The 27,959-nt window shown below is 34.7% G+C and overlaps 2 protein-coding genes and 1 long non-coding RNA gene across 4 annotated transcripts; 1 reads left to right on the top strand and 2 right to left on the bottom strand.

The window, feature by feature from the left end:
* Positions 1-1,337: 1,337 nt before the first annotated feature.
* On the bottom strand, positions 1,338-9,135 carry LOC130714312 (uncharacterized). Of its 2 annotated transcripts, XR_009011245.1 has the most exons (3): positions 8,457-9,135; positions 8,300-8,367; positions 1,338-8,228 (listed from the first exon to the last, which is right to left on the bottom strand). It is a non-coding gene; the product is annotated as an uncharacterized LOC130714312 (long non-coding RNA). The 2 variants fall into 2 exon arrangements; XR_009011239.1 differs by having other exon boundaries at positions 1,338-8,367.
* A 2,850-nt stretch (positions 9,136-11,985) lies between these two features.
* Positions 11,986-16,205, top strand: LOC130714294 (S-adenosyl-L-methionine:benzoic acid/salicylic acid carboxyl methyltransferase 3-like). The gene is made up of 4 exons (XM_057564201.1): positions 11,986-12,242; positions 12,863-13,270; positions 13,588-13,842; positions 15,819-16,205. Exons 1-4 carry the CDS (start codon positions 12,078-12,080, stop codon positions 16,194-16,196), a joined length of 1,206 nt encoding a protein of 401 aa, XP_057420184.1. The 5' UTR covers positions 11,986-12,077; the 3' UTR covers positions 16,197-16,205.
* Positions 16,206-16,465: 260 nt separating this feature from the next.
* LOC130714285 (fatty acid amide hydrolase-like) lies at positions 16,466-22,393 on the bottom strand. The gene is made up of 20 exons (XM_057564190.1): positions 21,902-22,393; positions 21,278-21,387; positions 21,070-21,130; positions 20,789-20,976; positions 20,450-20,579; positions 19,884-19,961; positions 19,634-19,781; positions 19,389-19,501; positions 18,853-18,928; positions 18,701-18,772; positions 18,565-18,616; positions 18,343-18,414; positions 18,170-18,250; positions 17,849-17,949; positions 17,660-17,752; positions 17,438-17,506; positions 17,281-17,345; positions 17,131-17,192; positions 16,938-17,033; positions 16,466-16,720 (listed from the first exon to the last, which is right to left on the bottom strand). Exons 1-20 carry the CDS (start codon positions 21,999-22,001, stop codon positions 16,661-16,663), a joined length of 1,827 nt encoding a protein of 608 aa, XP_057420173.1. The 5' UTR covers positions 22,002-22,393; the 3' UTR covers positions 16,466-16,660.
* Between the last annotated feature and the right edge of the window lie 5,566 nt (positions 22,394-27,959).

Genomic DNA, 27,959 nt, shown 5'->3' with positions numbered 1-27,959 from the left:
GGAAAAAAACATGGAACAAGACCAGGGAATAATCGAAAACCACTGGTGTTCTATTATTCACAAAATGTAAGAAAAAAAATCAAGTGGGATCATAGTTGGTGACAATTTGAATTTGGGATAAAAAAACGTTACCTTTCAATACTTATGCAGTTCACGACAGAGGAGAGAAGAAGAGATAATAATTTTCTTTCAATCACGAACAGAGCCAGGTTAGGACCAACAAATATATTCATGTCGATTCACAAAGAGAAAGCATAGTGCATATTAAACAGACAACTTTGTCAATAACAGGTATTGGTAATAACATGTTATCTACAAAGAAGAGTCAAACCTTTTCAATCACACCTGATGATCTTGCTTCAGCAAACCCACTCTCACACTCTCACTCTTGTTTAGAGTTGGAGTTCAAAGGTGGAACTACAACCCAAAAAGTGGTCACTCTATTTTTTCACACTCTCTTTCTGAACATGATCTCACCACCAAAACCCCCTCTCTATTTATAGCTTCAGATTTAGGGTTTCTTTCTCACCACTCCTAGAATATTCTTAGAAATCATTCTTCACCCTTCTTGGAGAGGAAGAAAAGTCCATCTAGAACAATCTAGTTTATTTTTGGTATTTAATATTTATTTTTCGTATTTATTTATTTAATTAATATTATAATTCAGAAATCATTTAAATAATTACTATTAATATAATTTTGAGTGCTATTTTTATATTAAATTAATTTTATTAAAAGTAGGACAAAATTAGGTGTTCACAAACCAAAGTGTTCATGTAGTTCAACTTCAGAATCACATTGTTTTGGCTCTATTTCATGAACTGTAAATAGAACTGATGTGGCAGTATATAGAACTGATGTGGCAGCAGTTCTACACCTCTAACAAATAAAATTATGTGATTCACCACATCATAGTGCAACACATTTTATACTGCAACACATAATAGTGCAACACATTTTATAACAAAGTTTGTTTCCTAGTTTCTTAATTTAGTAACATTAATTCGCCAAGCTATTTACTAATTGTGCACAGAAGAATTTTGATTGGAAAAAGTTTCAGTTTGATAAAACCATACACCAATCAAGAGCGACCGATACACACCAACAGAGACATATATGCAAAGCAACATAAACATGAAACTTCATAAACATGTTAAGCCCTTAAAATTCTAATTAGAAATTTCTATATAGAAAATCTACAATGCTTAGTTATTAAGCAAAGACAATCGTGTATAAGTTAGACTATGCCACTTGGTCAAAGAATATTTCCAATTTAACATACTCATCGAGCAATACAATTTTTTTTTGTAAGCCATAAGAATAAATGCTAACACACCTTGATCAATAAATGCTTTGGTTAATTTAAGTCACTTACTAACATAGAGAATCAGAGAGCTTAGTTAAAAGTGGGAATACATGACATATAAAGCATCGAGGTTTATGTGATTCTTGTAGCCTACACCATGATGTTTCCTGCCACTTATATTGCCGTTATTTTCCAAAGCTGATCTGGTGCTGCTTCTGCAGCCAGATTTGGAGATAAATCCCATGTATGCTTATCAAGAATGGCCTCAGGATCATCTCTCCACTCCAACAATATAGGAAAAATTGCATCAAACACAAACAATTAACATAAAAATGTTAGGAGAATGTTTAGAAACGACAATTAACAAATTCATTACTCAACATGTTTTATATTTTATTATACAGATTTTGTTTTCATCCATCAATAGCTCCAGCTACAGCATGTTCATATCTTATAAAGATAGATCAGTGATCACATGGTTGTAGACAGCAGCAGGACACAACATGTTAGGTGACCACAGTACAAAGGAAGAAGTAGATAAACACAGCAAGAGAAAATAATCAAGCTCTAGATCCAACAAAACTCAAATCAAATAAGTAAAATAAAATAAAAAATCACACTTACAACACTTGCCATTGATTGCATCCCATTTGATCAGGTCCCAAACCTCCGTCTCTGCACAACCAACTTCCCTTCCTGCAACCCGTCACACATTAAGACCATCTGCACATTGGACTGTAAATAAATGAGAAAAATAAGATTTGCAAGGAAGGAAAGGAGAAATGAAATTAACAAATCCAACTGACAATCAGATAGACCCCAATGCAGCTAAAAAAAGCAATATAATAAAAGCGAAATTAGCTAGATACTGCAAATTGTGTTCACCAACCCCATCGTCTCAAAAAGAGAAATTGAAACTGCATGTGTAAAATTTGAAACTTGAAACAAATATAATACCCAGAAAAGAAATGGTTGAGAGATAACCTTTCCACCGACATAGATCCTCTCTGTTCCGCTATGGAACTATCGAGCAAGGGCTAACCAGTTTGAGAGCGATAGAGAATGAACGAAACTAGAAAAATGCCTGAAAAATTAGATCCCCACCGCTTGGGTGGTGTCTGATATTTATAGATTGAGTTTCGGTCCGCCCGGACCATGGGTTGCGTGACCCATATTTACATTAGGCTGATAAGCCCAACTAATCAATAAGCCCATATCAGACCACAAGCCCACAAGACACCGAGTCTTAAAAGCTTTAAGACGAAGTGTGTCTTTTTTCGAGCCCACAAGTAATCAACTCACCCAACACTACACAAAGACTAACAAGTAATTGACACGCCCAAAATGTGCAAAGGAAATAATGGGCACACAGGCTCCAAAATCAAAATTTAAAAGGCATAAAAGCTAAGTAGTCATTCCTTTGTCATTTCAACTTTTGCTGTTACTTCTTGATCTTTGTGTAGCGTGTGCAAGTTGACCAAAATCACCTCTTCGCATCAATCACAGCCTCACTGTCATTATCATGAATAATTTTCTCTTCCCCTAAACCATGATTACAACCTGCTCTCATAATACCACAAGTAATAATGCACAATAATTTGAAACTTGAACAAAATAAAAGTTGAAGACTTAAATGTAAATCAATAACATGGAACACACTTACTTCATATCGCTTGCACATTCATCTATGCTCAGTGTAGTGTATTTTTTGTAAGATGAACTTTCCATCAGAATCATTATGTGTTTCTTTACTTTTCATCGGAATTGATCCGCCTTCATCATTATTCAAGCACATCGCTTTCTTATTTTACTGTATATAGTAAAATACTCTTGAGTGAATCTCAAAATTTTATAAAGTTTAAACTTAATCAACTACTTTGGAATCATAAGGCCTTCGTGTATATAACTTAGTCAAATTTTCATTTTTGACATAGTTATTCATGGAAATCAAAGTCACGATATTTGATTTCATTAGTATGCTCGCGTGGAGACTTGTGCTTAGTTTGGACAAGCTTAAATCCAATTTAAGACTGTGCTTATGAATTCGTGGTCGAATGCTCTTGTTTTAAGAGACTTACTCTTTTCTCAATTGTCTGACGTCGCCCAATTGATAGACCTTAGTTGATAAGTTTCCGCTATGGGTAAAAGAAATAAGTAAAATGATACGCCCTTGATCACTTTAAAAAGGTTATGCCTCGTTAAAACTCTCCCGCCTGGGGTAGAGAAAAGAGTGCATACGCCCTTGAACATTTTTAAAAGGTTATGCCTCGTTAAAAACTCTCCCGCCTGGGGTAGAGAAAAGAGTGCATACCTGTTGCTCCTTTCTTTTTCTGTACTTAATGTTTTATGCTTTGACTGTTTTTAGTCAACTCATCACCTGTCAACTCATCACCTTGTTAGCATGAGATAAAATATAATATAACATTGACAAAATCAAAATATGTAAGAAGCGCACAAACATGCAAATTGTACAGGAACAATATTCAAAATCCAAAACCTTAAAGAAATGAGTTTTCTCAGTATTATGAATGAGTCTTCTCAATTACTAAACTAAGCAGCAAAAACACAATGGAACACTTCTTATGATCAGCCTAAGCTAGTTTATCTAAATCAGAATCATTCCACCATCAATTCAATGAACATTCATCCAAGGTTCAAAGCTTCAAGCTTCACAAAACCAAAACCAAAATCCATGTTGCTTTAAGCAAAAATCATGACAGGATAACTAAAAAGTGAAATCTTATATAGATACAATGAGGCAAAAAAAAAAAAAAGTGAAATCTTATCATATTTGTTAGCCAATACCCAATTTCTGGTACCCTTGAACCTATTAAGCACATAAAATTTGATAGTTATAGATACTTCACAAGACATATGATGAAGACTCTTCCAAAATGTATATGCAAGCCTATTAACCATACTGCACTCTGACTTTAAAAGAAAAACCTTAATTCCATTTAAGAATCATGTAATAACCAAATGCTTATTTTCTATGAAAATAGTATGATTAAAGTTCCACATCATTACATACATATAGTCTGGTAAGCAAGCAAATTATCATCAAAACAGCGTTTAATTGTAGGAGAAATTTTATAGCTTATGATAACTCAAGCACACAACACCCAAACCTAAGGTTTTCTAAGTAAAATGGCAGTTTAAAATGAAAGTTGGCCAAATAATATAAGGCATAGCATCAGAAACACTTGATAACCAACACAAAGTCAAGAACTCAGGGTAACTTTTTTCCAAACAGCAACGTTATACTTTCTTGAACTTCTTTTGAACTCACATAGAGAATTTATCAAATATATGGTAGGCATTTGGAGATCTCTTCAAAGTACAAATTGAAACTCATGGACCCCAAAATGCAATCAGATCCAACATCAATGTGGAAGTAACCGAGTATAGATTGATTTTCAACATAAATTTCAATCTCTTGCATCACAAGTTCAAGTAATCAAGCTTTCAGGATTAGCAGGCAAAATCTCAATTTGAAGGACCAATTTTTCATGTTTAATTCAAGAATATAGCAGAGCAACTCACAACAAAGACAAATTGATACTTAATAACATAGAAAGCATTAACTTTAGAATCAACTTTGAATTCAAGTAAAGAGCATCCATTCATCAAAATTAAAGCTCATTATTTTATAGCTCAAACAGTTCAAATTCATATAGTGATATAAAACATCCACTGCAATTAGACACTTTCCAAAGGTACTTCTTATTAAAGCTAGGAGACTGTTTCTCAAATAATCAATTAAGGATTTACCATCAAAACAAATTAAGAATTAACTATGCAAGAGTATATTCCACTGGAGTTCGAATAGTTATCAAAGAAAATCACTATTCTTTGTGCAGGCAGCATGCAGATTATGCAGATAGGATATTAAATAGAATTAAAAGAAAGATTTGTCAAACCAGAATTTTGTCTCAGTTCCAGATTTTGTGCTATTCAAGACCAGCCATTTTTTGTTCGCATGCCCTCTCCTAGGATGCATCTTCATCATCCTCCATTCCATCAAATAATTGGTGTGGCGGAAAATTGGTTCTTCATCTTCAGACTCTAAACACTCTCCCAGTGCCTTTTACTTTTTCTTTACCATCCTCTTCACCGTCACTTCCCTTTCCAGTGAGTTGGCCATGTGCACATACCTTTCCTGAACTTTAAACTTTATACAATAGAAGGTGTAAAAGGCATGTTGATGAAATGAGAAAATATATATATATACCAAGAATGAGCATGTATATCAAAATGTGCATCCCTAAAGTTGAGTCTCACACGAGACCGCCTACTGTAGCTTTTCACATGTTCAGCTAAGGAATTGCATGTGCATTACAAATTAAAGTAATTATGCAGAGATTTGAATATGATCATGAAGACAGTTAATTGACTAAGGTATCCAAGTATACATAATTAAACTGATGAAAGTGGTGAGAATTAAGAACAGATGGCAAGGCTTAGTCAGAATAAACTAGAAACTTATGATAACATAAAACAAGACTCAAACCAGAATTATTACGTACATGTGAAAAAACAGAAGGTATCCATTTCCCTACCCTTGGTTTGAATACTAAATATCTGTTTTATAAAATAATTTACAAAGCACAGTGGGGCAACACACATTTACTCTTTTAGAAAGACAGTTTCGTTTCATTATTTATAATGCAGGGCTGTCCCCTTTGTTCTAACATACAGATTTATACAAACAAGTAGTTCATCACCAAATCAACATATGCTTTGGGGAAAATGAACATAAAAATGATACAGACAAGAGGAGCTAGATAAATTAATTAGTTGCAGTAAACTAAATTCCAGAGTTGTATGATGGTCCACATGTTTTAGACAAGAGATCATTAACAAATTACCTCAGGTGCAAGCGTGCACCAAATCACTATGATAAAAACCAGCATTTGGAATATGATAAGTGACAACACGTATAGAGCCACATCAAGGAAATTGAGAACCAGCACCAGAACATATGGTTATACTTGATACACATTTCAAAACTCAACACCTTATCCTTCGTAATAACCAAATCACATGAGAAAGAACAGTTATACAATCAAACACCTTTAATTAGGAAATTAACTACCAAGTTTCATGTTCAGATGCAAATAAGTGCAGGTTCAAATCTAAACTAATCAAATGAGCGAGGGATAAACCAGATTGCAGGCAAGGCAAGGAGTTACGAACGTTAAACAGTCACCATAAAACTCAAGAGCGTTTAAATTCCCATGTAGTAGTTAAAGGATTAAAACAAATTAAAATCGAGAAAATCATATCCCAGATCAGAACTCTCATGTGATGAATTGAAGGTAAAATGAATGTCAGTTAAGCACTTCATCAAACAGAATGCAGGCATGCTTATGAACGAAGAACCACATGATAAGAAAGTAAGAGGTAAAATTAAAAAATCAACTAGTAGAATGGAAATTGTACTGCCCTCTCACTCCAGCCCTTAAGACTTGCTCCTATGCACCAAATTGCATAGTTCATCCTCACCAATGAAACAACATCTCATTGTGGCATTTGATCAAACACTTTGTGTGCAATGTTGAAATCCTGGTACATGATGACGGAGTTGACAAGCACATTATGGCATTCGAAGATGCAAAGTTTTGCTGAAGCATTTCGTCGAACAGTTGGTGTGTTCCAACTTATATGCTCCTTCTTCTTAATCCACCATGCTCCTCTCTTTCTCGTATCAAACACAAAGAAAAGAATGATGGAATTAATTTCAAACCATTGATAATCGGAGCACAAATCTAATGGAAACAAAACTGAAACAGAAAGTAGAAGAAATATTTGAAGGAACAAGGATTGTGCTTGAATGGTCCTGAATCAATTTGGTTTGATTGAACTCATGGACGAACATGGACGATTTCGACCCAGAGTGGCGGTTGAGAAAGCATGAGCGGTTGCAAACTCCCCTTGCAGTTGAGACAAAATGAGCATTTAAATTCTGGGCGTGACAGTTGAAATTGAATGGACGGTTGCAACTCAAAATGATGGCTTCAATCTTCTACGTGGCGGTTGTGCATTTCCAAAATCGTATGAATTGGGATTTGTTGACGGTTTTGAATCAGGTCCGGAAACAGGGGCGTTCTCCATCTTGATTTTCAAGCCCAAATTGTGATCCTCCAACCTTCAATCCACTTGACCTCTGTCCTTTGTGAAGTTTGGGAACTGCAACATTGAAAAAGGATTGAAAGAAAAAGAGCATGGACGATGGTAAAGGCGAACCACTTTGTTCATCCCTTCCACCGCCCACAAAACGCATCGCCCGCGAGCACCAAGGAGTTTCGCCGCCTCCGTTCACGTCCTGGCATCGATCCGAAACTTTTCTCCCTTGTCGCCGTTTTCTCTTCTCTGCTTCTTCACGTTTCCTCAATCTGTTTCTGATGTTCTATGCAACCATCTTTTGAAACTGACATTTTTACATAAATTGATTGCATGGCTTCCCCTTCAATTTCGTTCGCCCTCCTCTCTCAGGAGTAGAAATCACATAGCCTCTTGTTCGTGGTAGTGGGGATTTGTTTTACAGAGTCCCCACAGACGGCGCCAATGTTCCGGTATGGAACTATCGAGCAAGGGCTAACCAGTTTGAGAGCGATAGAGAATGAACGAAACTAGAAAAATGCCTGAAAAATTAGATCCCCACCGCTTGGGTGGTGTCTGATATTTATAGATTGAGTTTCGGTCCGCCCGGACCATGGGTTGCGTGACCCATATTTACATTAGGCTGATAAGCCCAACTAATCAATAAGCCCATATCAGACCACTCTCCATTCCCACTGAAACGGAATCTCCCACGGTTGTAGATCTGATTTGTCTCAAAAGGCTCCTTCTTTACTTTTCTCTCTTCATCTTTGCTATCAGACGTTGCATCAATGCGAATCATAGTCTTCCGTCTTCAAACCTATCCCACTCTCTCTTGTTATGATCTATGAAAACGAAGAAGAATAATAAAATGGTTGAAGAAGATCTTACACTTCTCTTTCTTCTCTTTTCTTAAGGAAGAAGTAGCATCCACTTTGAGTATGTTACTTTGATATCAGCTGGGAACAATCAATCAAATGGAGAAATAAATAAGGATGGACTCACAAGCGCATTATAAACGTACTCAAAGGGGCAAAGGATAAAATACCTTCCTGAGTGACCCAGTAGCAGGATCATACATGTGCTCACAGATAAACACATGATTTAGGTTATATTTGCTCCACATCTGCATCTGATCAGACTTCAGCATTAGACTTTGCAGCTTTACCCGAATCACAACAGTTGATGTCTAATTAACGATTATAATCTACATGCACAAAATTACAAAAAAAAAACTGTGTTTTGTGAGGAACTTCGAGCGGAGGGGCAGAACCGGAAGCCCAAACGGGAGCTTGTTCAGAGACCGCACCGCCACCTTCTCCACCTTACACGGTGGCGGACAAAAATCAACGGCATCCATTACACACCCATTGTTTCCACTGAAGATAAAACGCAAAAGAGCAATAAAAGAAGAAAAGGAGAGAAAAAAAGAGAGGAGGTTTATAGGTTTTTGGGAGGGTGGTGAATGGGGAGAATCTGAAAGCCTTCAGATGATCCTAAAAAAACATCAATGAAATATGCATTAGAGAATAGGGGGACTGCACATAGGCAATTGGGCGAAGGGGCGGTGCTGGAAGACAATTGGGCAAAGGGGCGGTGGTGGAAGAATGCACGATAATAATTCTCATTCCCATTCTATAATCTCTAAACATCAAGACTTCAAAGTCATGGAACTATTATTTAAACATTTTACCTGCATATCTATTCAATGACCCATTGACTTTTACGGCCATCTCATGTGCATATATTCAACAACAGACTTAAAGATTCACAAACTCATGTCAGTAATATCCTTTGGTCAATTGTTATTAAGTCCAACATGTCAGATATCCCATTATTTCTCTATACACGTGTTACTCAAGTTGCATGCATCTAGACATCTAGTCTTACAAATCTTACAAATGAAGATAAAATGAAAACTTCCCCATACATCCGAATACATATATGCATACATCCACATACGGAGCCATGGAACTTCATCCATTTTTTCCGCGAAACAATTCCATGAAACCACGTGTTCAATCCAAGTTTATTGAGCAACACAATTGAGCTTGCATAGGAAGGGGACACGTCGGACAATTTTGTCTTATAAAGACTTCTGAATTGTATCTATATATCTATATCTATATATAGAATAGAATAGAATATAGAATAGAATAGATTATATAGAATAGATTATATGTTAACCAGATTTTTATTAAAAAAATAATTCAAAAAAACATTTAATAGTAGTAAATTAATTAATGAAAGATTTAGTTTAATCAGATCTGGGTTCATCCTCATCCCTAACTTACTGTGGCCAACTCTTCCCTCTCAATTCACAGATCTACTTCCGACGACCCCCAACCCCACCGAACCCACACCCAACCTCACCCCATCCCCACCGCAACCCAGAACCACTCCTACCGCAGCCAAAACCCTAGCGCCACCCTCCTCACCACTTCATCCGCCTTCCACCCCGCCGGAACCGATCTCGATCTCCGCTCTCCCACCTTCGTTGCCGGCCGTTGGGGCTTCGTCTTTGCCGAACTCGTGGAACCTCCATCATTTCCGGCGACTTCTTGGTTTCTCCTCAGCGTGGGTATGATCAGCCACCACACCCCCAATGTCTTCACAGATTTGTTGTGGTGTCCATGTAGATTAGTTGTAGAGAAGAAGAGTTCTCGCAGGATATAGACGGAGACCAGATTTTTCAGATGTCTCAACAACTCAACATTGTGAATTTGGCTTCCAAATATCAATTTTCTCTAGAATGGTATTTGGGTTTCTTTCAGTGGTGCTAAATTTTTGGAGCACCTGGATTCTTTTTTCTTTTGTTTTGATTTAGGGTATGAAGGTACCTGTGGAGAAAAAATGGTAGACGGCGGAGTGGTGGTTGGCGGTGGGCAAAACAAAAAATCGACGAGGTGTTCTAGGCCAATTTCTATTCGATGTTTGTGTTCCGAAAAATCTTGATGGTTGATGGTTGGGATGTGAAATTTTCTGGGAATCGGTTGAGTAATTCAGCTCCAAGGGATAAACTAGTGAAATGGAAGATCTATAGAGAGAAAATATGAACATGTGAGAGAGAAAGAATGTGTTTTAGGAATTTGTGAAGATTAAAGGATAAATGTTTAATTAAGAAAATAAGTATTTCAATTTTTTTTATTAAATAAACCGGTTAACCTGTAATAACAGGTAAAAAGTAGCTTGTGTAATCTTGCACAAGTTTTTACTTGTGTATATTAAAGATTTCCATAAATCACTCTATGTGATTATTCTCTTCCTTTTTTACATTTGTTACCTTTTCTTTTGTTTTTCTTTGTAATTGGGTGGCACCCCTTGTGCCTTTTAATGAGATCATTGCTTATAAAAAAAATACAAAAGAGACCAGAAACAGCAAAGACAAACAGAGAAAGTAAAAAAACACAAGTTTTGATATATACACACCTTCATCTCCCTTTTTATCTATTTCTCTTTTCGTTATCAATTAAATCATATATCACATTTTTATTTTCACTCTCCTTTCTTGCTATATCTCTCTTCTTCCATCTCTCCACAGCAACACAGTAGGATGCAGTGCAGCAAAAGCATATATACACAACACTACCACGCTCTCATAATTCTAGACCAGCAACATCAAAGCCCTCACACATAACCATCATACCCACCGCCCAAGCCCCCACCACTCCTACACTCCATGGTGCTCAAAACACCATCAACCTAACGAACAACAACCATACACAACTAAGGCCGTGCATATTGCAAGGCCACTAAGGCATGTGCCTTAGCTCCAACATTTAAAAAAAATTAGTACCTATTTATCAAAAAATAATTGAGTGTTGAGTATATTTTATACATATAATATTATATCAATCAATTAAATTTATTGAGACATGATTTGAACAATTTTTACAATATGAGGCTATTTTTAGTTTTTATTTGATTCCAAAAAAAATTAAAGCATTAGGTGATGATGAAGTGAAAAAATAGTGTATTAATCTTGAAAAGTTTTTAAAGTTTAATGAAATACTCTGACATTGATGGTTTTGATGTATGTTTATAATTGAAATTACTTTAGTACCCGATAGAAGTATTGAGTTGTATGAAAACTTTAGATTTCCAAATGTATATATATACAGCCTATAGAATTTGATTGACAACCGGTTGCCTGAAAGAAGTTTTTCAAAATTAAAATTGCTTCAATCATATCTAAAGCCAACAATGTTACAAGATACTGATAGATTGAATGAATTAGCAATTTTATCTATTGAAAGCGAAATGTTAGAATTGAAAATGATCAGTGCGGTACACCCCTGCTATTAAACATAGCTAAAAGAACAAATGAAAGATGTGATTAAAAAAAGAAAATGATCAATCTCCGAATGATGGCTCAAGTGATAAGAACTAAGAGACATGTAGATTGGTGTGGGAGGTGCAAGGATCAACTCTGGTGGTGCAAAATAGAGGAGCTGAAAGCAAAATAATAGAGAAAAATGAGTGTATCACTATTTCTTCTTTTGTTCAACAACAAGTCAAACCATTACTTATTTCAGGTTACTTATTTCCGGTCCCTTATTTCACGTAACCGCGAAAAATGTTTTTTTAGATGAAAGCATGAAAAAAAGGAGAACATGGAATATCTTTTTTAATAAATATATTTTTTTTCTGGTCCACAAGTACTAGGTATATGTCACATCTATATATATGGGTTATGATTAAATGCATAGAAGCAAAAAAGCCAGAGAAAGAGTGGAGCAAATACAATACAATAATGAGAATGGAAGTTACACAGGTTCTACACATGAATGGAGGAGTTGGAGAAGCAAGCTATGCAAACAACTCTTTAGTTCAGGTATTGGAGTAATGTTTTTGTGTTTATAACCATATTACCCATAATCACTTATTTGATGGTAATGTGGTTAGCAAATTATTAAAGTAAAATCAACATGTATTAGAGCATGTTTGATTTCATAATATTTGCAAGTGTTAGAATTGATTTTCCACTTTCACAATTGATTCTACCTCCAAATCAATTATGGATAAAATTACAAATTCTAACTTTTGTGTGTACATGTCAATTGTAAGATGATGCTCTCTTGCGTCCATCACATGTTCGGGTGGTTTATGCAAATACCGCCATAAATAGTTGTGAATTAGTTGTGAGAATAACATATTCATAATTATTTAACAACTAATTGATAATTATTTTATAACTATTTCTTAAGTTTCAAACCATATCTCATATGGTCACAAATTTTGTATTTAAAAGCTACAAGCGATATACTAATACACCACCCAAACATGTGGTTGACACTAGAGGAAGCCATTCAAAATAAATTATTTTACTCTTAACTCATATTTATCATAATGAATTTTATCAAAAACTAATTCTTTCATGGACCAATTATGATAACACTTATAGCACTTATTAAGTAATTATTCTGACTTAATTTGATGTCATTGGTCATACAGCAAAAGGTGATTTCTTTAACAAAGCCTATAAGAGAAGAAGCCATAACCAGCCTTTATTGCACCACATTCCCAAGAAGCCTTGCAATTGCAGACATGGGTTGTTCTTCAGGACCAAACACTCTGTTTGTGGTTTCAGAAATTATCAAGGTTGTGGAAAAGCTTTGCCGAGAGCTGAACCGTAAATCTCCAGAGTACAAGGTGTTTTTGAATGACCTTCCTGGAAATGATTTCAACAACATCTTTAAGTCCCTTGACAGCTTCAAAGAGAAACTAAGTGATGAAATGGAATCGGACATAATGGGTCCATGCTACTTCTATGGGGTTCCTGGTTCTTTCTATGGCAGAGTTTTTCCTAATCAAAGTCTAAATTTTGTCCATTCTTCTTACAGCCTCCAATGGCTATCTAAGGTATGTCTAATCTATATAGAGGAATTCTCGGGCATGTATCTTATGAAAAAATATGCTATTATATAAGAGTAATATGAATAAATCGTGACTATTACATGTTTTTTTGTGAATACTGTTAGATCTAATCATGAATATCGTGATTAAAAATTAATTATGTGTGAGATGTTCACTAAAAAATATCAGGTGACTTATTTTATCTTAACCATTCAATCTTAAATCTAGCGCGCCATCATAATTTGTTCATACCATTTTCACAACATACATCCCCAAAATTCCCAATTAATAATAGAATAAATAATTGTTGTTTTATTAATTAGGTTCCTGAAGGAGCAGAGAACAATAAAGACAATATATACATATCGAGAACAAGCCCCTCAAATGTTGTAAAGGCTTACTACGAGCAGTTTCAAAGAGATTTCTCTGTTTTTCTCAAGTGTCGTGCAGAGGAACTAGTTGAAGGGGGTCGCATGGTTCTAACATTTTTGGGAAGAAAGAGTGACAATCCATGTAGCAAGGAGTGTTGCTACATTTGGGAACTTATGGCTAAAGCTCTCAATGATATGGTCATGCAGGTAGATTCCAATTAATTGGATATGGATTTACTTCGGTCGTTGATTTCCTTCCTACAATCATTGCAATCAAACTTTGCATTCCATTTTGAAAGTAAAAATTTATTGTATTTCGGAAGTTGTATTTTTTTGTAGTATAGCCATAAATTGAAATTCTAGAACACATAATAAATTTTAAATAATTTTATTATGAGTTGAGGAGTACTAGAAACACACTTTTTTAAACACATTTTCATAGACATTCCCCGATTTATCTATTCATAAAATAGTCAAGATACTTATGTACTTATTAAAACATATTTTTTTATAAACAAATGTTAGTAAATTAATCTCTACTCCGGGTTCGAACCCGGACCCTTCACAATTCATCTCACTCAATCCTTATGACCCTAGCTCTTACCACTTATTAAAACATGTGATGACTTTTAAAAAATTAACCCAATCAGGTTGAAGTTTGCTAGAATGTGTTTAAAAGAGTGAGGTGATGCACTAATAGTTAGGAAAAAAATTACACTGTCAACAAGTAAGATTTTAAAGAAGTTTCACATCAATAAATTAAATTAAATAAAAAGAGAAAAATGTACACGCACAGGCAATGTAAATATTTTTTTACACTGTTAGCAATCAAATTTTCAAGACGTGCAACAAATAATTTTTTTGTTCAATTTAATTAATTGATGTAGAAATAGTGTTTTTTCCCGTGCGTTGCACATAAAATATGTCTATTGTATTTGATTCATCAATGAATCTTGAATGTGATTATGCGTGTTCGTTTCAATCTTAGATAATTAGGGCAACGCACGGGGAATATGTCTATTGTATTTGATACATCAATTAATCATGAATGTGATTATGCGTGTTCGTTTAAATCTTAGATAGTTAGGGTAAATCTTTTAAAATTCGGTTTCAAGATTTGTTTTGGAATTAGGGAACACGTGTCAACAGAAGAGAAGTTATTTAATTATTTTCTAATATAGATTGATATATAGAGGAGGAGATGACTGATGTAGTGTCTTAGATAATTAGGGAAAATCTTTTAAAATTTTAATGAATTATAATTTCAACACTACATATTTTATTTTTATATTGTTGATTATGAGAAAGAATAGAGGGGGAAATCACGGGATTCCTGTAAATATGTAGTAAATTAGGCTTGAGACTTTTCCTAATTTAAAGAGACAGTGAAAACGGTTTCAAGATTTGTTTTGGAAATAAATTTAGTAAGGAGTAATCTAGGTAAATCTTAGATAATTATGACAAATCTTTTAAAATTCGTTTTCTAGATAAAATAACACAACAGAAGAGAACTATTTAATGGAATGACACGTAGAATTTTTTAAAAATTTTGGATGATTTGATTTTTAATCAAAATAGGTCAAGATTAATTTGATTTTGAAATAAAATATGTCAAGATTTTATTTAGTAATTAAGGTGCGACACGTGTCAACAGAAGAGAAGCTCAAATGAGAAGTAATCTGGGAGTAACACCTCATCAAATTGGTTTGATGGAAGTTATTCTTTTCTAATATATATTGATTGATGTTGACTGATACCTTTTAAATCTGTTTGGTTGAGAATGCATATATTTTTTACACAAAATTAATCTCAATACAAAACTGTTTTCCCACATTTTTAAAATTTGATTAGTTTAGAGTATCAAAATATGTAGGCTCTGAGTTCATATTCTTTTATTTAGAATTATTCTTATGATATGCTTAATTATTTTTCATATAAATTCCACTTTTAATTTGAAAATGAAACATACTTTTAGGCAATTTGAATATTAAAGTTCTGAGTTAATTTTGAGTGCTTATCAATTTTGTTTGAAGATAGAACATTTTGTTATAATCAAAGTAAATAGTATACAAAAAAAGAAAATTTTTAAACACACTAGCTCGTAGTATATTAGATACGAATGTCCTTTAAATATAGAAAAAAAATTGACAAGATTAATCTGAATCACATTTTATATGCTATAGGGGATTATAAAGGAAGACCAAGTGACTACTTTCAACATCCCTCAATATACTCCATCTCCATTAGAAGTGAAATGGGAAGTTCTTAAAGAAGGATCATTCGCCATTAATCGCTTGGAGGTGTCAGAAGTGAATTGGAACGCTATGGATGAATGCAATGTTTTTGAATTTGAGTCTGAAATGAATGAATCACTGAGTGATAGTGGATACAATGTTGCTCAGTGCATGAGGGCAGTGGCTGAACCTTTGCTGGTTAATCACTTTGGTGAAGCTATCATTGAAAAGGTTTTTAGTCGCTACCAAGAAATCTTGGCTGATAGGATGTCTAAGGAGAAAACTAAATTTGTCAATGTTACCATATTGTTGACTAGGAAAGGATGAGGAGAAGAAGCTTGCACAATCTATGATTCATATTTGTGGTTTTGTCAGAAAGATTTTCCTAATTGTTGTGTTAGTTTGTTTGGTTGATTTAACTTTGGATTGTAATTAGGCAGGAAATGTTATGCTGAGGAAAAATAAAGATAAAACTAGGAGTATTATGTTGTACCATGGCAAGTGATATCTGTTATCAATTGTGTAATGAAATTATTTAAGTGTGGATTATATATGATAATTGTTCTATACTACGTCATAGGTAATTTTGGGTAATAAAGGCTAATGTGGAAACCAATGGAATGAAATCATAAGGGAAGAAAACGTATGTTACCACCAAAGGCATCATGTTTTGCAACAAATATAATATTAGATGAAATCCCCCAAAATAAAAGAAATCCCAATATGTCTCAGACAAATTACAATGCTTTCTTTTAGCTATAAACAATATGCTACTGCTACTATTCTTCTTTTTATTTTCTTAATAAATCATAATAAATCTCTGGCCTTCTGTACTCTGGCATGCAGATAGCCTGATATCACAAATATACCACTACTTGTTAAGAACTTTGCAAAATTCTACTTATAATATTGGAGAAATTTGGGAATCGAACTAGCACAATCGAAAGTATGGAAATCAAAATCATGTAAGTAGGAGACTAGAAGTACAATTAAGCTAAAATTAGGAAATTGGTAAAAGAAAATGATCAACACTGAAGAAGTAGCTATTCTTAAATAAAGGAATTTTACCTGCATTGCATATGCCAAATGGATCAGTGTTGCTTCAGACCAAGGCCTTCCAATAAACTGAAGGCCAATAGGCAAACCTAGTTTATCATACCCAACCTGTGAAGTGTGAAAAACACATGTAGATTTCATACAATTAGCATCTAAAGTCTTATATAAATTCACATTTGGCATACAAATTTGAATATAATTATACCGGAATGGTGACAGCAGGAAGTCCTAGGAAGTTTCCTGCTATGGAGTAACGAACAAGCGCAGCTGAAATGATACCAACAACTTCAGAAACAAAATAAAAATGCAGAGTTCAATACTACAATGTCATTAACCAAATGAATTTCTTCTGTACCTCCATTGACATAGTCAAGTTCACCAGTCTCCAAGGCATCATCTTGAATTGGATATGCAGTCACACTGTTACAAATATCACAAATGTGTCACCTTTTAGCAAACTGCTACTAATTTCATGAAAACCATTCTGTGAAGTTTGAGAAAACAGGACAAACCCTGTTGTTGGTGAGACAATGACGTCTGCATCGGCAAATATTTTCATGTGAATTTGCAATTGGCGATTCCTGTTCACATTTCAACAGTTTAAGCTTTTGGGATAGTTGATTCATGAATCAATAAATATATAACGAATTGATTTGAATACATAAACAATATCGACTACAGGGAGTAATGCAATTATGCAGGTCTATAATTGATAAAATGAGGTGATAGGTTACCTCATTTTCTGAGCTTTAAGATACTCCATGCCGCTGAAAGCACCATAGATGCATTGTGCTACCCTTACATCCCATCCTAATTCTGCAAAATTCCTTTGGTAGTAATTTGGTGATATCAGCAATCATACTCCTCAATCTCGAGGGCAATGAGAAGGAAAGCAAAGAGTTCATATTTATGAAGTGACATACTTTTTCTTATAAGAATCAAGGGCAGTGGAACACTCAGATCCGATTGTTATGTAATGTGCCAGCCGCATCGCTTCTATCTCTGGTATGGTGACATCTATAATCTTGTATGTTAGAAAAGAAAGAGTTAGAAGGTTAGCAAGTATAGGCTCTTCTGTTTCTCAATGATGGGGTTCAGTAATTGTATAAGAAATGCTTTGGGAAGCTATTTTTAAAAGGATGTTTCATTCAGGTCCACATCAAATACTCAATCACCAAAGGCCTGCTGAAGTAGGAAAAGTAGAAAACATGATAATCTAGTCATTGCTTTATGATTTGCAATACCTTCCAACTGTAACGATCCTGAAGCTTGTGCAAAGCTTGGGAGCAGCATATTCTGACATCATCGCTGCAATCATCGAACCACTAATTGATGGACAGTGGTTAAAGAATATAAACGATGTTAGAATTGGAACAAACTTTCTATATATGGTTAAAGAATGTCATAAGTATCTAACCTTTCCATATTTTGCTAACGTGATCTGAGATAAAGACTTTGTCATGCTCAGCAGTGGAAGATTTATCTTAGTCTGGAGTGTTACAATGATTTCAGAAGTTCAAAGATTTTAAAATGTCAGAACCCGACTATGAACATGAAAGTGTAAATCTAATCAGAATCATATATGATATATGAAACACAGGAAGATTATATAAATATTATCAGAAAAACTAGTTCTTACCAATTTACCGGAAGGCTGATCGGATGGAATTTCGCCACTGATTGCTGCATAACTACAAACAGTGGAACAGCAGATGCTGTAAAACCAATCTTAAAACTTCCTTGAAGAAAGAATATCACAGTAAAGGACTACTAACATGATCATTGCATCCTCAACAGTGCCTGCTAGTATTCCAACCATCCCAACTGTCCAATTTAGGGGAAGAACTCTGTAGCAGAAGGTCATTCTCCTAAATCATTACAAACCTTCCCAGAAATTAAACATGATAAAAAAAAAAAGAATACCCACCCGTCATGAGGTATACGCGCAAAAGTCGGTTTCAGACCAATAACACCACAAAGAGAAGCTGGCATCCTGACAGATCCTGAACAGATGTGCAAATATATAGTAATTCACCAATAACTGATGCTACTACTGAAATAGGGGTGTGTTTGGGTAAACAACTTAATCAAGCGCTTATTAATAAGTATTTATCATATAAGTGCTTATCCGTAAGCTATTTTGAGAAGTTAATTGAAATGAGCTCAAAATAGGTTATAAGTCTGAGCGCTTATTCATAAGCAATTATGAGCATCTTCTGAAAATAAGCTTAAAACAGCTTATAGGTAAATCATAGGCTATACACATAAGCTCTCTGAAATACATGCATAAACGTCGACTCTAAGATAAGCTCAAATAAGCTCTTCCAAACAGGGTCTAAGTTTACTTAGTAAATTCATATACATTACTTATGGCTGAAACAGATATATGTGCAATGCTATAAAGCAAAAAATTAATGCAGATTTCTCTGGCCTTTCATGTTCAAATGTAGGTCAAATAAATACCTCCCCCGTCAACACCAAGGGTAACCGGGCAGAGTCCTGCACACACCACAGCAGCAGATCCACTAGAAGAACCTCCTGCAATCATATGGCTATCATATGGGTTTCTGGAAGGCCTACAAGTAAATAAACAGAAGTGCTCTTGTCACACCTTAGTTTAGAGTAAATTCCCTAATATTCAGTTCAGATTTTAGACAACAAAGATAAAACTTCGATGTGATTATGAGTGTAACACATGGTGCTCTTACCCATAATGTGGATTTATCCCACTAGTTCCAGATCCAAGCTCATGCATATTGGTTTTCCCAACAAGTATAGCACCGCATGACCTTAGACGCTTGACGCAGCAAGCATCACCTTTACAAGGCCTTTCTTTATCCAGCCACTTTGTACCTCCTTGAGGACATCATTTTCAGATGCTTAAGTGAATTGTGAAATCAGCAGCTTAATCACTTGAATAGATGACACCTTAGAGAAAACAATAACACATTACACTACCTGTTGTTGGATATGGTAAACAATCTATCTCATCCTTGATAGCAACTGGAACTCCGTCTAGCACCGAGATAGGTTCCCCTGCAAAAACAGTATTGCATCAAGTCTAATCTTGTTTGAGCACACACACAACATATGACCAAAAATAAAGAGAAAGTATAACAAAAATGGCATTCAGTGCAACAGTTATCACTAATAGCCTCCAAATAGTGTCATTGTAATATTCCTGTATCACTTCAATTGTTAAAGTACTCTTTACGCCTCCAAGGTTAGACTTGTACCATGAGCACATTTAAGTTACAAAGACCCCGTTTGGATATGGACTAAAGAACACTTATTAGAACTTATCTACTAGAAAAGAAAAGAAAAAAACACTGGATAAGCTCCAATTAGTGCTCTTTGGTCTGCAACCAAAACAGATTTAAAGTGCGGTAGGAGAAAGGAATGCACCTTAGCACAAGTAAACATGTATGTTAGTTTCAAAAACAGTATCAGGCATCATATAAAGGTTAAAAAAAGGTCTCTTAACTTTGGAAGTTTGGATTCCTGCTCGAGTTGCTATGAAGTACCTTGTTGGTATCGAAGAGTTGATTCAGTTGCTTGTTTTAGTATATCTTCAACGGTGTAGTGAATAAAGAATCCCATTTGGAGTGGGGGTTTTCTGGATTCATCAACAGCAGCAACAAATCGTTCTGCAACCTATGTAAATGAAAATGCAAAGAAAGCTAATGAAACTTACATCAAAATTCACTACCACTAGAAATATGAAGTACTCGTGATCTTGTGGAATAATCAGAGATACCAAATATCAATTATAACTTCTTTTTTCATGCATGTTAAGTTTTGATGAATGAACACAGTGATGACAGAATGAGAACATATTAAAAGAAGACTAAAAGATAAAATACCAAGCTTGGTGTTATTTCCCCTGATCTGTAAGCATTGGAATAATCCATTATCGTCCAGCGACGGAATAAAGGATCTGTTCCATTAGGTGTTTCTGCTGGAGATAGAGGCAAGCAATCTAATGCAAATTGAACTTTCTCAGGTGGAGATGAAGAAGGATCTAAGCGTTTGACTTCTTTTTCTTTTATGTCTGCAAGAATAAACCGAAATCAATGATCCACTATCTATTAAGGCAAAGTTCTGCAATTAGAAAGTGCTCATTTCCATAATCTATTTCTCGAACCTTCAAAATGATGTAAGGGAACAGAGAGAGGTGGCTCTGCTAACTCTGCATTTGAAATAAGCTGCACAAAAAGAACATGTTAAGAGTTGGAGAAAAACCTGCAACTGCAACTACAAGTGATAAAGAGGATGAAATTCAATTGTTATTGAAAAAATAACCTCATGAAGTGGAATCCAAGTGATTATGGAGACATGGAACAAAAGCATACCTGGTGAATAAGATTGCCTCCTTTCAATATGTACAACAGCAAGGTTCCAAGTATTGGACACTCCAACAAGTGAGTGACAATCTTGACCAAAACTCCAGTCATGCGAGGAGCTGTGTTTGACAATATCATCTTCATTTGGTGTGCATGCATGACTATCCTCTTTTAAGCTAAAAAAACTCACTCACAACTCTCAAGCTATTATTTTTCTCAAAACTTGACAAATCAATGACACTGGAAGCAACTATTTAGCATGTTCGAATCAACTTCTCTTTCCTCATAATCAATTATGACATCCTGAACCTAGAACTACTCACATAAACTTCTCCAGAGAATTGATTTTGACTCCAGAATCATTTGTACAAGGATTTTCAAACATGCATAACAACTTCTCAAAACTGGAAAATGCATCATTGTTAAAACACATGGTAGAAACATTCAGAACCTTCTGTAAACCTCATGCAGAGTGATGCTACTATGAGGATTGTGAATATTACAATCAAGAAAGCAAATCATGTATGAAAAAAAAAACCAAAAGAACAGGAAATCAAGAAACAATTAGCTATATATAGAGACTAGAGAGAAAAAACAGAGAAAGAAAAAAAAGGCAATGCATTGTGAATTAACCTTTGACATTGGCTTGGAGGTAGGATTCACTGCTATAGGGGCTTAAATCAACATCCTTAGCTGGTGTGTAAAACACACTCTTACATTTCAACAAACCCATGAGCCAAGAAAAGGTTGGTGTATGGAAGTAGGACAGTAAGAAAAAGGAGAGAGAGACAGAGAGAAGTTATATCAGAATAGTGGAATTGAATCTTCTTGTTATAGGAAGATTTGGCGGAGATTGCAAGGGGAAACTATGTAGTAATTCAATATGTAGTCATTCAATTCAATGTGCTTTTATCATGAATTCTTAACTGTCCATGGTGATGGATAGGATCTGGTAAGACAACTAGTAATCAATTAGTTTCATGGTTTGCATGAACAACAACAGGGTGGAATTTGGTTACACTCAAAGAGTAAAATACAAAAAAACACACGCAAGTTTGGTGTTGTCTCCTTGAAAATTGGTATGAAAATTTCACAGCAACTTTTCTGCAAAACAAACACAAAGACACAAACACAACTATGAAATTTTCAACCCGAGTTAAAGGGAACTAATAATACTAATCTTAGCCCCGTGATCCTTATCTAGCTTACTATATAAGTCGAGTTTTGCTTACATGATAGGTGTTCTTTTTTTGTTTTTGCTATGAATTAATGCTGTCAAAATCAAATTAAAAATCTTATTTAATGTTCATTAAAAAGACAGATAAACATAATGGAATGTCACTAATACAATTTATTGGTTTGTGTTTGTTTTGCTAATTTTAAGCAATTTTTATATTTGATTGGTGAGAATAGTATTATATCTACAAAACATAATATATTATTATATCTACAAAACATATTCTTTCATTTCATCATTTTGTTGTCTTTCTACTTGGGGCTTGAGGGTAGGAAATGGATTCTTCGCAGTCCACCTTCGGTGTACAGTCACTGCAGTTAAGGAATCTCGACCATTAGATAAAATTTGAATGACTGAGATTTTGACAACATGTTTTACATATATATCACACTAAATTTAGAATCAATCGACTTTCATCCTCGTCGATGTGCCTTAACTGCATGGTTGCATAAAAATTGTCTTTAGGCAAGTAGGTTCCATTGGATTCTCTCTAGTGAATTTGCTACAATTGATTTAAAAATCAAAATCAATTGAATGTTTGTATCGGTTACTTTTTCCTCAAAATCAATTTTGTCACTTAAAGACATTTCGAGAAACTTCACCTAATAATTTATTTGAGCTTTAGAAGCATTTCCAAACAATCCTGGTTTCATTATTAATTCCAGAGGAAAGAGAATTGACTAAAATATACTTTTTTTGTCTTAATTAAGGCATTCAAACATACCCGATAGTCATGAGACTGTTTCATCACGTCCCTGTTAATGCAAAGAGCGGTAGTATATATCAATCTGACCAATGAGTTTATGTGAGTTAAACCTCAATAATTTCCTTAAAAAATAAAGTGTTGAAATATTACACCAACTACTCTATTAGAGAAGTGGTAAGAATCAAGGTTGTTGGAAAATTTATTGTATGACCTAAAAAATAGAAAAACATAAAAAGTGAAAAGTGGGGGGCATGTTCACTTACCATTGAGAGGATCCACACTGGTGGGGTGTGCACGGTACAGTGAATTACTGGTTGAAAATGTTGCCCCATTTAGTGGCCTCCTGCTTCTGACTCTCCAATCTGTATGATGACTACCAATGTTCTGAATGTTACCACTACCCTTTCCTTCATTTAATTGTTTTTGTCGCAGCACGCACGATCCAAGTTAATGCAATATTTACTACCTGAGTTGTTTGCACATTTATAGTGGTCCAATGCCTAAGCGTTTCTTCACATGAGCTTGTCATTTTTTACTTTTCTTGTTCCAGCAGAGGCCGAAAAACGAAACCTAGGTTCGGTAGAATTGCATAAAAGTAGCACCAGTAAGTTAACAGTCAACTCAACACTGTTTTGCAGCTACCAAAGAAAACTTACATCATTGTTGCATCTCAAGTTTTCTTGCTTCAGTGGCTATTAAAAGAAAAAACCTAATTTGTTTTCTGAAAAATAATCCCTCAACCCCCACATCTCCAGTGCCTTTGCCACGGCCTCCGCCACTACTTACACTTTCAACATTGTCTCATCGCTACCACAGTCTTTGTTGCCACGACCTTTGTCGTTGTCGTCTCCTCTAGTGTCGTCATAGCCTCCGTTGTCATTGCCGCGACCGACATTAACGAATGGACGATAGGGTCGGCCACGTGGTCAATGTTACATGTAAGCTTCAAGCTATTTAGCAACAACCCTGACATCGATGCGATATTGATTATAACTTCGACTTTGGCTTGCTAGCATTGTTTTTTGATGATGCTAATGAGTGTTTTTTTTTGTAGTGGTGGAGGTCGAGCATCATCCGCGAAGAGGACTCACAGAGGGTTGAGGGAGACTTCACTGTCAACAGTGACGAGACTCATGACGGCCGCCAACAAAGGATTGTTATGGGTGAGGATGTGCTTTGATTGAAGGGTTGGTTGATTCTAGTTGGTTCGTTGTGGTGGTTGTGTGGAACGTCGCGAGGCGTCGCAAGGGTTGGTCATAAGGTCATGAGTGGTGGAGCAAAGAGGGTAAGAGGTTGAGGTGGGTGAGGGTTAGAGTGAGAGGGAAGGTTAGGGTTAGGGAACGACGAGAAGTCTCAAGGTGAGGTTTTCAAATGCTAGGCACAAAGTTAACAAAGGTGGCAAAGACGGGGCATCACGACGACATTGGTGGCGGAGGTGGGCTGAGGAGGGTGAAGGGGGAGGGTTAGGGAAAGATGGCGACAAGCAATGAGAAGTAATAAAGACAAAGACATGCTAAGATTCATCAAATTCAGCGTTGGCCCGACATATGCTATAACACAAGCATATTATTCATCGAACTTTGGTCATGTCCATGCCGACACTAAAACATGAGCCGATTAAATGGGGGTTGGATATATTTCAAATTAGTGTTGGCCATGGCAACACTAAAATTGTCCCGTGATTTTATCATCGACCAAACTATAGCTAATGCGGCCTAACATTAAGTGAAACAAATTTAAATTTTAACACGTTGTCACGTTGAGTGATGCTAAAATTTAATGCTAAATCCAACATTTATTACGGTGATCGCAGCGGCATATTGTAGCGATGGATTTCCCAACCCCGCTGCGCTGCCAATGTAAGAATAGTACACCAAATTTGAGTTAAGTTCCTTTTTGATCATAGAGAATAGCCTAAACTATGAATGTAAATTGCTATAAATGAAAATAGAATACTAAAACCACATGAAAACCTAATGTAAAACTAAATTTCTAAGCAGAATAATCTATAAAAAGACGGGAAATTTCTACTTATTTGAGTCAAACTCAAGTATCAGCTTCCAGTTAAGAGGTTATAAACGAGAAGAATAAATATGAATTCTATAGAATTATATGATTAAAGGGTAAATTTTTTCAAACAAGAATAAAAATAGGAGTAGAAGCAAATTCTTAGATATCTATTGATGTGTATGAACTATGAATGAATGATGACTTCAAATTTATTGTCTAATTTTGGAATATAAAGGATATCGTGACAACAATTCCAATATATATTCCATTCTTACCTTAATTTGAGAACCTACTGCCTTCCTATCTCTACAGACTACCACGAACCATGTCTAAGTGTATTTTTAAGAACTAATTAAATCATCGAAAAGTTTAATATCAGCTCTTCATTGTAATGTAAGAATTTAATGCATTTGAAAATGCATATGCCATCACTCAAAAAGATAAGTAAGTATTTTATGCTTTTGAAAATGATTATACGGCAACAAAGAAAAAAGGAAAGACACAAAAGCTCCACGTAGAAGCTTTAATAAACATACTTACATTTTGGATTTGAGTTAATGTAGTAAAACTTTTCAACAAAAGATAAATGATTCCTAAACCTACACTTGGACTTCTTGTGACTTATTTCCAAAAAGATGATGAAGATAGCAACTTATAACAACTCCTGCACTTTGGCATTTAATAAAAGGTTTGGAAGAAAAGATTTTCAACACCAACTTAACAACTTAGATTCAACTCTAGCTCCTTATATACTTCTTAGCCATCATTATATAAAAACTTTGTTTAAATCAAACCTGCAGTCTGCAAAAATATTTAAGTCGAAAGAGAGACAAGCTTTATTGTCTCTATTTGGTACTGCATTTAAAATTTTAGAATTGGCCTTCAAGAGTGTTGTACTTGAGTTAGTCATGTCTAGAAGAGTTTTTAAATACATTTATCTCCATTTTCTTTGAACTTTCATACTCATATTAGTCTTAAAAAGACTTATTTTCTACTAACAAAGTGTTGCTCTAGTGGTACATAAATCAGACCCTTTAATTTTAAAATTTACTATATAAGGGTTACATAATTAAATATAAAGTGTTGCATATAAAAGTCACTTAAAAAAAAAAAAGCACACATACTGTGCACTAATGTTCAATTATTTCATGCAACATCGACTCATTATTTCAAGAATAGTTACATAAATTAAATTTTTATTTTAAGATAGTGGTTTTCAGTCAAACATAAGCACATTTGCCATTTATCACTATGACCTTTTATGTTTTCTCATATTTTTTTCTGCATTCTTTCATGAGTGAGTTCAATCTGTTAGTGTAAAATAATTTTACACTGATAACCAATTACAACATACCATGTAGAAGAAATAATTACTTTTGTTATAGATTTTAATCAAAACAAATCTATATATTTTATGATGTAGCGAAATTCAATTAATCAACTGTGTAAACAAATCTATACTTTTATCGACCTCATAGTGTTCACATTTTTAATCCTTTTTTCCTACCACAACTTACAAAACCATCTCAATTTCTATTCTTTTCTCTTTCTTCTCCATTTTCTTTTCTAACCAAACAAATCATAAACAATATTATCCATAGAAGAAAATTAGAATTGGTTGAAAGAACCAAAAGTCAAAGTTGATAATATTGATGTGATGCTTCAATTACGCTATAGTTCATACAATATTGCTTTCAGAATTGATTAGACAGGTCTATCTAACCAAATCACCAATAAGGGACGGTAGGAAAGACAACGATTTGAAATGATAATGAGAAGGGCTTCGACGAATGCAATGGCTGAAATAGGGGTAATTGTACTCTTCTGTCTAGCATCGACCTGAGGAGGGGAATCTCGCAAAAAAACACTCCAATAGCCAAGTTAGTATGTGAGTGATAAGCGAGAAGATCTGAGATTAATTTGTTATCGGGAAATCCTTTAGTTGTATCTTTATACAGGTGGGGGGTTTGCGATTTCTTAGGTAACGAGCTACGAGGCTGGGGCGCTGCTCGGGGTGGGGGCCATGTGGTATGCTGATTGAGGAGTGTTGTTAGATCGCTCTATTCGTTGTTTTATCGTGCAACCCAAGGTTAGGTTGCATGTAGGTTTAACACTCATCATTGCATAATCTGTAGCTCGTGTCTATGGGTACTCCGACTTAGTCGTCAGAACAAGAATAAATTTTGAGAAGATTTTGTGTCTATGTAATATTGTTTAATTATTTTTTACATTCACATCAAATAATGGTTTAATAGTTGACTTTAGAAAGTAAATTTAATCTTAAACACATGGAACATTGGAACTCTTGTTAAGCAAGTGAGCTCATATGTCAACATTCCATCAAATTAATATTTTTAGAAAACTAATTTGTTAATTGTTATCATCAATCACTTGATTATCATCTCAACCAATAGTAAACTCATGTTTACAAAGGTTTAAGCTTTCATAGAACAAGTTATAACAATCGTATACAAAATGACATATTTAATTTTTTTTTATGAATAAAAGTTTGAGTTAATTCACCTTTGGTTACTACTATCAGTACTATGGAACATGACTTGCCTCAAGAATTTTAAATACTAACACAATCCTCATATAAGCAGTAGGATTAAATACACAACTTTTTGAAGGAAAGTAGTACTTTACCAACTGAGGTAACATGTGCCAACTAACACATAATTTAACAATTACAAACTGTCCTAAATCAAAATATTATTGTATGAGCTTTCCTTTTAAAA

Source organism: Lotus japonicus, chromosome 1 (genome assembly GCF_012489685.1).
Source record: "Lotus japonicus ecotype B-129 chromosome 1, LjGifu_v1.2".
Taxonomy (NCBI): domain Eukaryota; kingdom Viridiplantae; phylum Streptophyta; class Magnoliopsida; order Fabales; family Fabaceae; genus Lotus; species Lotus japonicus.
Note: the sequence above shows the minus strand (reverse complement) of the source record. Positions and strands in the feature narration are given on the sequence as shown.